Raw genomic sequence first — 14,496 nt, forward strand, 5'->3', positions numbered from 1 at the left:
ACCAGGAGAATTTACCATAAGATATGGCAGAAACATCTCTATTGGTGCGAATCCAAGGGTTACTCATGGAGTAAAGTTAGAATTCCAAGGATTCTTCCTTTCTCCAAGAAGGTATGGAGAAAGGTCTGTCAGCTAGTTCCTTAAAGGGACAGATATCTGCTCTGTCTGTCTTGTTACTCAAACGTCTGGCAGCCGTGCCAGATGTTCAGGCGTTGGTCAGAATTAAGCCTGTCTACAGACCTGTGACTCCTCCATGGAGTCTAAATTTAGTTCTTTCAGTTCTTCAAGGGGTTCCGTTTGAACCTTTACATTCCATAGATATTAAGTTACTATCTTGGAAAGTTTTGTTTTTGGTTGCTATTTCTTCTGCTAGAAGAGTTTCTGAATTATCTGCTTTGCAGTGTAATTCACCCTATCTGGTGTTCCATACAGATAAGATCGTTTTACGTACCAAACCTGGTTTTTCTTCCAAAGGTGGTTTCCAATAGGAATATTAACCAGGAAATAGTTGTTCCTTCTCTGTGTCCTAATCCAGTTTCTAAAAAGGAAAGTTTGTTACACAATCTAGTTGTGGTTCGTGATTTAAAATTCTTTCTAGACGCAACAAAGGATTTCAGACAGACATCTTCATTGTTTGTCGTCTATTCTGGTAAGAGGAGAGGTCAGAAAGCTACTGCTACCTCTCTTTCCTTCTGGTTAAAAAGCATCATCCGATTGGCTTATGAGACTGCCGGACGGCAGCCTCCTGAACGAATTACTGCTCATTCTACTAGAGCTGTGGCTTCCACATGGGCCTTCAAGAATGAGGCTTCTGTTGAACAGATCTGTAAGGCAGCGACGTGGTCTTCTCTGCATACTTTTGCCAAATTTTACAAATTCGATACTTATGCTTCTTCGGAGGCTATTTTTGGGAGAAAGGTTTTACAAGCAGTGGTGCCTTCCGTTTAGGTTACCTGACTTGCTCCCTCCCTTCATCCGTGTCCTAAAGCTTTGGTATTGGTTCCCACAAGTAAGGATGAAGCCGTGGACCGGACACACCAATGTAGGAGAAAACAGAATTTATGTTTACCTGATAAATTTCTTTCTCCTACGGTGTGTCCGGTCCACGGCCCGCCCTGGCTTTTAGTCAGGTTTAAAATTTTTGTTTTTGTACACTACAGTCACCACTGCACCCTATGGTTCTCCTTTTTCTCCTGACCGTCGGTCGAATGACTGGGGGGCGGAGCTAGAGGGGGAACTATATGGACAGCTCTGCTGTTGTGCTCTCTTTGCCACTTCCTGTAGGGAATAAGAATATCCCACAAGTAAGGATGAAGCCGTGGACCGGACACACCGTAGGAGAAAGAAATTTATCAGGTAAACATAAATTCTGTTTTTTAATTTTATATACAGATATCATAATATAAAATATGACTTGAAATGCAACAAGATCACAATTTTCAACCCATAAAATATAATCCTGCTACTGCAAGTTTCAATTCTCGATTCCTGCAAACATTTGATTCAGTGTGAAACTATAGATACTTAAAGGGACACTCAAGTCAAAATTAAATTTTCATTATTCAGATAGATCATGCTATTTTAAACAACTTTCCAATTTACTTCCATTAACAAAATGTGCAGTCTTTTTATATTTACACTTTTTGAGGCCCCAGCTCCTACTGAGTATGGGCAAGAATTCACAGAATATACGTATATGCATTTGAGATTGGCTAATGGCTGTCACATGATTCAGGGGAGTGGAAATAGACATAACTTTTAAATTTGTCAGAATAAAATGAACTACTCATTTGTTCAGACTGTGCTATTACATTGTCTTGTCTTATGCAAATCTATTGTATTTAATGGTCCTTTAATCAGTCTTTTTTTGATTACCGCGTTTTGCTAGCTGCATTTGACCCCTTGCATTTAACTTTTTTGTCTTTTTGAACTTTTAGAGTCAACAAAACAGTCCACCTTCCACTGTACCATTTAGCCTAGATCATTCCTGTGTTTCCTTGAAATCTATATCCGTCCAGCACAGACACGCACAGGTGAGATTTCCTTCCTTCTATTAACTAGAGAAGCCATGTTAATCTGTAGGGATTAATTGCAGTCTGGTATATTTAGTGGCCTCTAAGCTTTTTTACTCACAAAATTTGATTTAAAAGTTTGCAATTAACTAAGACTTTCTAATGAAATATATGCTGTATGCAGTTTTGTACCATGAACATTCCGGATGTTATATGTTCCATTTAATACAAATGTCCAAGTTACAAATCACTGTTTTCTCTTGTAAGGTGTATCCAGTCCACGGATCATCCATTACTTGTGGGATATTCTCCTTCCCAACAGGAAGTTGCAAGAGGATCACCCACAGCAGAGCTGCTATATAGCTCCTCCCCTAACTGCCATATCCAGTCATTCTCTTGCAAACTCTCAACATAGCTGGAGGTAGTAAGAGGAAAGTGGTGTAATATAGTTAGTTTTTTCTTCAATCAAAAGTTTGTTTTTAAATGGTACCGGAGTTGTACTATTTTATCTCAGGCAGCATTTAGAAGAAGAATCTGCCTGCGTTTTTCTATGATCTTAGCAGAAGTAACTAAGATCCACTGCTGTTCTCACATATGTCTGAGTGGTGAGGTAACTTCAGAGGGAGAATGGCGTGCAGGTTATCCTGCAATAAGGTATGTGCAGTTTAAGTTTTTCTAGGGATGGAATTTGCTAGAAAAAAGCTGCTGATACCGGATTAATGTAAGTTAAGCCTAAATACAGTGATTTAATAGCGACTAGTATCAGGCTTGCTATCAGAGGTATATACTCTGATTAATGTGCAATATAAAACGTTTGCTGTCATGTTTAATCATTTTTATATATGCTTTGGTGATAAAACTTTTTGGGGCCTAGTTTTTTCCACATGGCTGGCTTGATTTTTGCCTAGAAACAGTTTCCTGAGGCTTTCCACTGTTGTAATATGAGTGGGAGAGGCCTATTTTAGCGCTTTTTTGCGCAGTTAAAATTACAGAGACATTCAGCTTCCCTCAGCAGTCCCCTGCATGCTTTAGGACATCTCTGAAGGGCTCAAAAGGCTTCAAAAGTCATATATTGACTGCTGTGGCAGTTGTTGTGACTGTTTAAAAAACGTTTTTTTCAATTTGTTAATCCGTTTTGTATTAAGGGGTTAATCATCCATTTGCAAGTGGGTGTAATGCTCTGCTAACTTGTTACATACACTGTAAAAATTTCGTTAGTTTAACTGCCTTTTTTCACTGTTATTTCAAATTTTAGCAAAATTTGTTTCCCTTAAAGGCACAGTAACGTTTTTTATATAGCGATTACTTTGCAGGACATGGCGGCAATCATGGATAATACCCTGTCAGCGGTATTAGCCAGACTGCCTGAATTCAGAGGAAAGCGCGATAGCTCTGGGGTTAGACGTAGTACAGAGCGCGCAGATGCCTTAAGGCCCATGTCTGATACTGCGTCACAATATGCAGAAGCTGAAGGAGGAGAGCTTCAGTCTGTGGGTGACATTTCTGATTCGGGGAAACCTGATTCAGATATTTCTACTTTTAAATTTTAAGCTTGAGAACCTCCGTGTATTGCTTGGGGAGGTGTTAGCTGCTCTGAATGACTGTGACACAATTGCAGTACCAGAGAAATTGTGTAGTCTGGATAAATACTATGCAGTGCCGGTGTGTACTGATGTTTTTCCAATACCTAAAAGGTTTACAGAAATCATTAATAAGGAGTGGGATAGACCCGGTGTGCCGTTCTCTCCCCCTCCTATTTTTAGAAAAATGTTTCCAATAGACGCCACCACACGGGACTTATGGCAGACGGTCCCTAAGGTGGAGGGAGCAGTTTCTACTTTAGCAAAGCGTACCACTCTCCCTGTCGAGGACAGTTGTGCTTTTTCAGATCCAATGGATAAAAAATTAGGTTACCTTAAGAAAATATTTATTCAACAAGGTTTTATCCTGCAGCCCCTTGCATGCATTGCGCCTGTCACTGCTGCTGCTGCGGCGTTCTGTTTTGAGTCTCTGGAAGAGGCCTTTCAGACAGCTACTCCATTGACTGAAATACTTGACAAGCTTAGAACACTTAATTCTTTTGTTTCTGACGCCATTGTTCATTTGACTAAACTAACGGCTAAGAATTCTGGATTCGCATCCAGGCGCGTAGGGCGCTATGGCTTAAATCTTGGTCAGCTGACATGACTTCAAAGTCTAAATTACTTAACATTCCCTTCAAGGGGCAGACCCTATTTGGGCCTGGTTTGAAGGAAATTATTGCTGACATTACTGGAGGTAAGGGTCATACCCTTCCTCAAGACAGGGCCAAATCAAGGCCAAACAGTCTAATTTTCGTGCCTTTCGAAACCTCAAGGCAGGTGCAGCATCAACTTCCTCTGCTACAAGACAAGAGGGAACTTTTGCTCAATCCAAGCCGGGCTGGAAACCTAACCAGTCCTGGAATAAAGGCAAGCAGGCCAGAAAGCCTGCTGCTGCCTCTAAGACAGCATGAAGGAACGGCCCCCTATCCGGTAACGGATCTAGTAGGGGGCAGACTTTCTCTCTTCGCCCAGGCGTGGGCAAGGGATGTTCAGGATCCCTGGGCGTTGGAGATCATATCTCAGAGATATCTTCTGGACTTCAAAGCTTCCCCTCCTCAAGGGAGATTTCACCTTTCGAGATTATCTGTAAACCAGATAAAGAAAGAGGCATTCTTACGCTGTGTGCAAGACCTCCTAGTTATGGGAGTGATCTGTCAAGTTCCACAGTCGGGACAGGGTTTTTATTCAAATCTGTTTGTGGTTCCCAAAAAAGAGGGAACCTTCAGACCCATTTTGGATCTAAAGATCTTAAACAAATTCCTCAGAGTTCCATCTTTCAAAATGGAAACTATTCGGACCATCCTACCTATGATCCAGGAGGGTCAGTACATGACCACAGTGGATTTGAAGGATCCTTACCTTCACATACCGATTCACAAAGATCATCATCGGTTTCTAAGATTTGCCTTTCTGGACAGGCATTACCAATTTGTGGCTCTTCCCTTCGGGTTAGCTACATCTCCAAGAATCTTTACAAAGGTTCTGGGATCGCTTCTGGCGGTCCGAAGACCGCAAGGTATATCAGTGGCCCCTTATCTGGACGACATCCTGATACAGGCGTCAAGCTTTCAGATTGCCAAGTCACATACGGACATAATTCTGGCATTTCTCAGGTCACATGGGTGGAAGGTGAACGAGGAAAAGAGTTCTCTATCCCCACTCACAAGAGACTCCTTCCTAGGGACTCTGATAGATTCTGTAAAAATGAAGATTTACCTGACAGAATCCAGGTTATCAAAGCTTCTAAAATCTTGCCGTGTTCTTCATTCTATTCCACGCCCTTCGGTGGCTCAGTGTATGGAAGTAATCGGCTTGATGGTAGCGGCGATGGACATAGTGCCATTTGCGAGCATACATCTCAGACCGCTGCAACTATGCATGCTCAGTCAGTGGAATGGGGATTACACAGATTTGTCCCCTCTACTAAATCTGGATCAGGAAACCAGAGATTCTCTTCTCTGGTGGTTATCTCGGGTCCATCTGTCCAAAGGTATGACCTTTCGCAGGCCAGATTGGACAATTGTAACAGATGCCAGCCTTCTAGGTTGGGGTGCAGTCTGGAGTTCCCTGAAGGCTCAGGGATCGTGGACTCAGGAGGAGAAACTCCTCCCAATAAATATTCTGGAGTTAAGAGCAATATTCAATGCTCTTCTAGCTTGGCCTCAGTTAGCAACCCTGAGGTTCATCAGATTTCAGTCGGACAACATTACGACTGTGGCTTACATCAACCATCAAGGGGGAACCAGGAGTTCCCTAGCGATGTTAGAAGTCTCCAAGATAATTCGCTGGGCAGAGTCTCACTCTTGCCACCTATCAGCAATCCATATCCCAGGTGTAGAGAACTGGGAGGCGGATTTTCTAAGTCGTCAGACTTTTCATCCGGGGGAGTGGGAACTCCATCCGGAGGTGTTTGCTCAATTGGTTCATCGTTGGGGCAAACCAGAACTGGATCTCATGGCGTCTCGCCAGAACGCCAAGCTTCCTTGTTACGGATCCAGGTCCAGGGACCCAGAAGCGGCACTGATAGATGCTCTAGCAGCACCTTGGTTGTTCAACCTGGCTTATGTGTTTCCACCGTTTCCTCTGCTCCCTCGACTGATTGCCAAAATCAAACAGGAGAGAGCATCGGTTATCTTGATAGTGCCTGCGTGGCCACGCAGGACCTGGTATGCAGACCTAGTGGACATGTCATCCTTTCCACCATGGACCCTGCCTCTGAGACAAGACCTTCTACTACAAGGTCCTTTCAATCATTCGAATCTAATTTCTCTGAGACTGCATGGAGATTGAACCCTTGATTTTATCAAAGCGTGGCTTCTCCGAGTCAGTCATTGATACCCTTATACAGGCACGAAAGCCTGTCACCAGGAAAATCTACCATAAGATATGGCGTAAATACCTTTATTGGTGTGAATCCAAGAATTACTCATGGAGTAAGGTTAGGATTCCTAGGATATTGTCCTTTTTCCAAGAGGGTTTGGAAAAGGGATTATCAGTTCTTTAAAGGGACAGATTTCTGCTCTGTCTATTCTTTTGCACAAGCGTCTAGCGGAAGTTCCAGACGTTCAAGCTTTTTGTCAGGCTTTGGTTAGAATTAAGCCTGTGTTTAAACCTGTTGCTCCCCCATGGAGCTTAAACTTGGCTCTTAAAGTTCTTCAAGGTGTTCCGTTTGAACCCCTTCATTCCATTGATATCAAACTTTTATCTTGGAAAGTTCTGTTTTTGATGGCTATTTCCTCGGCTCGGAGAGTCTGAGTTATCTGCCTTACAATGTGATTTTCCTTATCTGATTTTCCATTCAGATAAAGTAGTTCTGCGTACAAAACCTGGGTTTTTACCTAAGGTAGTTTCTAACAAGAATATCAATCAAGAGATTGTTGTTCCATCATTGTGTCCTAATCCTTCTTCAAAGAAGGAACGCCTTTTACATAATCTGGACGTGGTCCGTGCTTTAAAGTTTTACTTACAAGCTACTAAAGATTTTCGCCAAACATCTACACTCTTTGTTGTTTACTCTGGACAGAGGAGAGGTCAAAAAGCTTCGGCAACCTCTTTCTTTTTGGCTTCGGAGAGTAATACGCTTAGCCTATGAGACTGCTGGACAGCAGCCCCCTGAAAGGATTACAGCTCATTCTACTAGAGCTGTGGCTTCCACCTGGGCCTTTAAAAATGAGGCTTCTGTTGAACAGATTTGAAAGGCGGCGACTTGGTCTTCGCTTCATACCTTTTCAAAATTTTACAAATTTGATACTTTTGCTTCTTCGGAGGCTATTTTTTGGAGAAAGGTTCTACAGGCAGTGGTTCCTTCCATTTAAGCCTGCCTTGTCCCTCCCTTCATCCGTGTACTTTAGCTTTGGTATTGGTATCCCACAAGTAATGGATGATCCGTGGACTGGATACACCTTACAAGAGAAAACATAATTTCTTCTGTTATGTGTGATCAGTCCACGGGTCATCATTACTTCTGGGATATAACTCCTCCCCAACAGGAAATGCAAGAGGATTCACCCAGCAGAGCTGCATATAGCTCCTCCCCTCTACGTCAGTCCCAGTCATTCTCTTGCACCCAACGACTAGATAGGATGTGTGAGAGGACTATGGTGATTATACTTAGTTTTTATGACTTCAATCAAAAGTTTGTTATTTTAAAATAGCACCGGAGCGTGTTATTACTTCTCTGGCAGAGTTTGAGGAAGAATCTGTCAGAGTTTTTTACTATGATTTTAACCGGAGTAGTTAAGATCATATTGCTGTTCTCGGCCATCTGAGGGAGGTAAAGGCTTCAGATCAGGGGACAGCGGGCAGATGAATCTGCATTGAGGTATGTAGCAGTTTTTATTTTCTGAATGGAATTGATGAGAAAATCCTGCCATACCGTTAAAATGACATGTATGTATACACTTCAGTATTCTGGGGATGGTATTTCACCGGAACTACTCTGTTAAAGGTCACTAATCCTTTTTAATAACTATTTATCATGTTAAACGTTTTTGCTGGAATGTAGAATCGTTTACATTGCTGAGGTACTGTGTGAATAAATATTTGGGCATTATTTTCCACTTGGCAGTTTTTTTTTGTTTTTTGTTTTTTTTTTCTGCTTTAATTGTGACAGTTTCGTTTCTCTTCACTGCTGTGTGGGAGAGGGAGGGGCCGTTTTTGGCGCTCTTTGCTACGCATCAAAAAATACCAGTCAGTTACTTTTATATTTCCTGCATGATCCGGTTCATATTTGATAGATCTCAGGGATCTTCAAACTTCTTTGAAGGGAGGTAAATTCTCTCAGCAGAGCTGTGAGAATTCTTATAGTGACTGTGAATAAAAACGTTGTTTTGTATTTTTTATGTCAAATTTAATTATTGTTATTTTACTAATGGGAACAAACCTTTGCTAAAAGTTTTGTTGTTTTAAAGTTTGATGCTATAACTGTTTTTCAGTTCATTATTTCAACTGTCATTTAATCGTTAGTACCTCTTTGAGGCACAGTACGTTTTTTGCTAAAAAAGATTATAACCAAGTTGTAAGTTTTTTGCTAGTGTGTTAAACATGTCTGACTCAGAGGAAGATATCTGTGTCATTTGTTCCAATGCCAAGGTGGAGCCCAATAGAAATTTATGTACTAACTGTATTGATGCTACTTTAAATAAAAGTCAATCTGTACAATGTGAACAAATTTCACCAAACAGCGAGGGGAGAGTTATGCCGACTAACTCGCCTCACGCGGCAGTACCTGCATCTCCCGCCCGGGAGGTGCGTGATATTTTGGCGCCTAGTACATCTGGGCGGCCATTACAGATAACATTACAAGATATGGCTACTGTTATGACTGAAGTTTTGTCTAAATTACCAGAACTAAGAGGCAAGCGTGATCACTCTGGGGTGAGAACAGAGTGCGCTGACAATGCTAGGGCCATGTCTGATACTGCGTCACAGCTTGCAGAGCATGAGGACGGAGAGCTTCATTCTGTGGGTGACGGTTCTGATCCAAACAGATTGGACTCAGATATTTCAAATTTTAAATTTAAATTGGAGAACCTCCGTGTATTACTAGGGGAGGTCTTAGCAGCTCTCAACGATTGTAACACCGTTGCAATACCAGAGAAACTGTGTAGGTTGGATAAATACTTTGCGGTACCGGCGAGTACTGACGTTTTTCCTATACCTAAGAGACTAACTGAAATTGTTACTAAGGAGTGGGATAGACCCGGTGTGCCGTTCTCACCCCCTCCAATATTTAGAAAGATGTTTCCAATAGACGCCACCACTCGGGACTTATGGCAAACGGTCCCCAAGGTGGAGGGAGCAGTTTCTACTTTAGCTAAGCGTACCACTATCCCGGTGGAGGATAGCTGTGCTTTCTCAGATCCAATGGATAAAAAATTAGAGGGTTACCTTAAGAAAATGTTTGTTCAACAAGGTTTTATATTACAACCCCTTGCATGTATCGCGCCGATTACGGCTGCGGCAGCATTTTGGATTGAGTCGCTTGAAGAGAACCTTAGTTCATCTACGCTAGACGACATTACGGACAGGCTTAGAGTCCTTAAACTAGCTAATTCCTTCATTTCGGAGGCCGTAGTACATTTAACTAAACTTACGGCTAAGAACTCAGGATTCGCCATACAGGCACGTAGGGCGCTGTGGCTAAAATCCTGGTCAGCTGATGTTACTTCTAAGTCCAAATTACTTAATATACCTTTCAAGGGGCAGTCTTTATTTGGGCCCGGTTTGAAAGAGATTATCGCTGACATTACAGGAGGTAAGGGCCACGCCCTACCTCAAGACAAAGCCAAAGCTAAGGCTAGACAGTCTAATTTTCGTCCCTTTCGGAACTTCAAAACAGGAGCAGCATCAACCTCCACTGCACCAAAACAGGAAGGAGCTGTTGCTCGTTACAGGCAAGGCTGGAAGCCTAACCAGTCCTGGAACAAGAGCAAGCAGGCCAGGAAACCTGCTGCTGCCCCAAAGACAGCATGAACCGAGAGCCCCCGATCCGGGACCGGATCTAGTGGGGGGCAGACTCTCTCTCTTCGCCCAGGCCTGGGCAAGAGATGTTCAGGATCCCTGGGCACTAGAGATCATATCTCAGGGATACCTTCTAGACTTCAAATTATCTCCCCCAAGAGGGAGATTTCATCTGTCAAGGTTGTCAACAAACCAGATAAAGAAAGAAGCGTTTCTACGCTGCGTACAAGATCTGTTAATAATGGGAGTGATCCATCCGGTTCCGCGGTCGGAACAAGGACAAGGGTTCTACTCAAACCTGTTTGTGGTTCCCAAAAAAGAGGGAACTTTCAGGCCAATCTTAGATTTAAAGATTCTAAACAAATTCCTAAGAGTTCCATCGTTCAAAATGGAAACTATTCGGACAATCTTACCCATGATCCAAGAGGGTCAGTACATGACCACAGTGGATTTAAAGGATGCTTACCTTCACATACCGATCCACAAAGATCATCACCGGTATCTAAGGTTTGCCTTCTTAGACAGGCACTACCAGTTTGTAGCTCTTCCATTCGGATTGGCTACGGCTCCAAGAATCTTCACAAAGGTTCTGGGTGCCCTTCTGGCGGTACTAAGACCGCGAGGGATTTCGGTAGCTCCATACCTAGACGACATTCTAATACAAGCTTCAAGCTTTCAAACTGCCAAGTCTCATACAGAGTTAGTTCTGGCATTTCTAAGGTCGCATGGATGGAAAGTGAACGAAAAGAAGAGTTCTCTTTTTCCTCTCACAAGAGTTCCATTCTTGGGGACTCTTATAGATTCTGTAGAAATGAAGATTTACCTGACAGAGGACAGGTTAACAAAGCTTCAAAATGCATGCCGTGTCCTTCATTCCATTCAACACCCGTCAGTAGCTCAATGCATGGAGGTGATCGGCTTAATGGTAGCGGCAATGGACATAGTACCTTTTGCACGCCTACACCTCAGACCTCTGCAATTATGCATGCTAAGTCAGTGGAATGGGGATTACTCAGATTTGTCCCCTACTCTGAATCTGAATCAAGAGACCAGAAATTCTCTTCTATGGTGGCTTCATCGGCCACACCTGTCCAGGGGGATGCCATTCAGCAGGCCAGACTGGACAATTGTAACAACAGACGCCAGCCTACTAGGTTGGGGCGCTGTCTGGAATTCTCTGAAGGCTCAGGGACTATGGAATCAGGAGGAGAGTCTCCTTCCAATAAACATTCTGGAATTGAGGGCAGTTCTCAATGCCCTTCTAGCTTGGCCCCAATTAACAACTCGGGGGTTCATCAGGTTTCAGTCGGACAACATCACGACTGTAGCTTACATCAACCATCAGGGAGGGACAAGAAGCTCCCTAGCAATGGTGGAAGTATCAAAGATAATTCGCTGGGCAGAGTCTCACTCTTGCCACCTGTCAGCAATCCACATCCCGGGAGTGGAGAACTGGGAGGCGGATTTCTTGAGTCGCCAGACTTTTCATCCGGGGGAGTGGGAACTTCATCCGGAGGTCTTTACCCAAATACTTCAACGTTGGGGCAAACCAGAGATAGATCTCATGGCGTCTCGCCAGAACGCCAAACTTCCTCGCTACGGGTCCAGATCCAGGGATCCGGGAGCGGTTCTGATAGATGCTTTGACAGCACCTTGGAACTTCGGGATGGCTTATGTGTTTCCACCCTTTCCGCTGCTTCCTCGATTGATTGCCAAAATCAAGCAGGAGAGAGCATCAGTGATTCTAATAGCGCCTGCATGGCCACGCAGGACTTGGTATGCAGATCTAGTGGACATGTCATCCTGTCCGCCTTGGTCTCTACCTCTAAGACAGGACCTTCTGATACAGGGTCCATTCAAACATCAAAATCTAACTTCTCTGAAGCTGACTGCTTGGAAATTGAACGTTTGATTTTATCAAAACGTGGTTTTTCTGAGTCGGTTATTGATACCCTGATACAGGCTAGGAAGCCTGTTACCAGAAAGATTTACCATAAAATATGGCGTAAATACCTATACTGGTGCGAATCCAAACATTACTCCTGGAGTAAGGTTAGGATCTCTAGGATATTGTCTTTTCTACAAGAAGGGTTAGAAAAGGGTTTATCAGCTAGTTCATTAAAGGGACAGATTTCAGCTCTGTCCATCTTGTTACACAGGCGTCTGTCAGAAAATCCAGACGTCCAGGCTTTTTGTCAGGCTTTAGCTAGGATCAAGCCTGTGTTTAAAGCTGTTGCTCCGCCATGGAGTTTAAACTTAGTTCTTAACGTTTTACAGGGTGTTCCATTTGAACCCCTTCATTCCATTGATATAAAATTGTTATCTTGGAAAGTTCTGTTTTTAATGGCTATTTCCTCGGCTCGAAGAGTCTCTGAGTTATCAGCCTTACATTGTGATTCTCCTTATCTGATTTTTCACTCAGACACGGTAGTTCTGCGTACTAAACCTGGGTTCTTACCTAAGGTGGTCACTAACAGGAATATCAATCAAGAGATTGTTGTTCCATCCTTGTGTCCAAATCCTTCTTCAAAGAAGGAACGTCTTCTACACAATCTGGATGTAGTTCGTGCCCTCAAGTTCTACTTGCAGGCAACTAAAGATTTTCGCCAAACTTCTTCCCTGTTTGTCGTTTATTCTGGACAGAGGAGAGGTCAAAGAGCTTCTGCTACCTCTCTCTCTTTTTGGCTTCGTAGCATAATACGTTTAGCCTATGAGACTGCTGGTCAGCAGCCTCCTGAAAGAATTACAGCTCACTCCACTAGAGCTGTGGCTTCCACTTGGGCCTTTAAGAATGAGGCTTCTGTTGAACAGATTTGCAAGGCTGCAACTTGGTCTTCGCTTCATACTTTTTCCAAATTTTACAAATTTGACACTTTTGCTTCTTCGGAGGCTATTTTTGGGAGAAAGGTTCTTCAGGCAGTGGTTCCTTCTATATAATGAGCCTGCCTATCCCTCCCGTCATCCGTGTACTTTTGCTTTGGTATTGGTATCCCAGAAGTAATGATGACCCGTGGACTGATCACACATAACAGAAGAAAACATAATTTATGCTTACCTGATAAATTCCTTTCTTCTGTTGTGTGATCAGTCCACGGCCCGCCCTGTTTTAAGGCAGGTAAATATCTTTTAAATTATACTCCAGTCACCACTTCACCCTTGGTTACTCCTTTCTCGTTGATTCTTGGTCGAATGACTGGGACTGACGTAGAGGGGAGGAGCTATATGCAGCTCTGCTGGGTGAATCCTCTTGCATTTCCTGTTGGGGAGGAGTTATATCCCAGAAGTAATGATGACCCGTGGACTGATCACACAACAGAAGAAAGGAATTTATCAGGTAAGCATAAATTATGTTTTCTCCAACATTGGTGTGTCCGGTCCACGGCTTCATCCTTACTTGTGGGATATTCTCTTCCCCTACAGGAAATGGCAAAGAGAGCACCCAGCAAGAGCTGTCCATATAGCTCCCCCGCTGGCTCCGCCCCCCAGTCATTCTCTTTGCCGCTCTGAACAAGTAGCATCTCCACGGGGATGGTAAAGAGTATGTGGTGTTAGTTGTAGTTTTTTATTCTTCTATCAAGAGTTTATTTTAAAATAGTGCCGGTTTGTACTATTTACTCTAAAACAGAAAAGGATGAAGAGTTCTGTTTAAAGAGGAGTATGATTTTAGCAGCAGTAACTAAAATCAATTGCTGTTCCCACGCAGGACTGTTGAGCCCAGAGAACTTCAGTTGGGGGGAACAGTTTGCAGACTTTTCTGCTCAAGGTATGATCAGTCATATTTCTAACAAGACATGTTAATGATAGAAGACTGTCATTTTTCCCTTAAGGGGTAAGTAAGCCATTTTCTTTGACTCATAACAGATTAAGGCTTACAAATGGGCTATACACTGGTTGACACTATTGTGGGCTAAATCGATAGTTTTATTTCATATTTTAATGGCATTTAGAGTGTTTTGTGCACTTAAAAGGACTTTGGGAACGTTTTTTATCGCCTGGCATTGAGTTAGACGGCTATTTCAGTCAGGAAGGCCCCTTCACTCTGGTATGCAGAGGAAGGAGGCCCCGTTTTCGCGCCTCAATTGAGCAGTTTACTTCATGGCAGTGCATGCAGCTTCATGTGAGGGGTCCTGTGGCATCCTAAAACAGAGTCTGGAAGGTTTATTTCATTGCTGAATAACTCTCAGGGAAGGTAAAAAGCTGCAGCAAGGCTGTGGCTGTGATTGTAGTGTACTAAAATTGTCTAATTGAACAAATAGCTCCGGTTTGCTCATTTTAAGGGTTAAAGTCTTAAAGGGCATTCGGACTCTGGGGTAAAAATTTTGTAAAAATCGGACATTGCCTTCATTGTTTATCAATATATCAGAAATAAAGTGTGCCTGTTTATTATTTAAAGGGACAGTAACGCTTTTCTTTAAAAACGTTTTTATTGCATTATTAGC

The 14,496-nt window shown here is 42.9% G+C and overlaps 1 protein-coding gene across 1 annotated transcript in view; it reads left to right on the forward strand.

The window, feature by feature from the left end:
• LOC128663856 (serine/threonine-protein kinase tousled-like 2) overlaps positions 1-14,496 on the forward strand; it is an 894,029-nt gene that overhangs the window by 283,376 nt on the left and 596,157 nt on the right. Inside the window, exon 10 of the mRNA XM_053718402.1 lies at positions 1,938-2,033. Coding sequence (XP_053574377.1) covers positions 1,938-2,033 — 96 coding nt within the window. The remainder of the gene's footprint in view (positions 1-1,937; positions 2,034-14,496) is intronic.

The sequence above is a fragment of the Bombina bombina genome, chromosome 1 (assembly GCF_027579735.1).
Source record: "Bombina bombina isolate aBomBom1 chromosome 1, aBomBom1.pri, whole genome shotgun sequence".
Taxonomy (NCBI): Eukaryota; Metazoa; Chordata; class Amphibia; order Anura; family Bombinatoridae; genus Bombina; species Bombina bombina.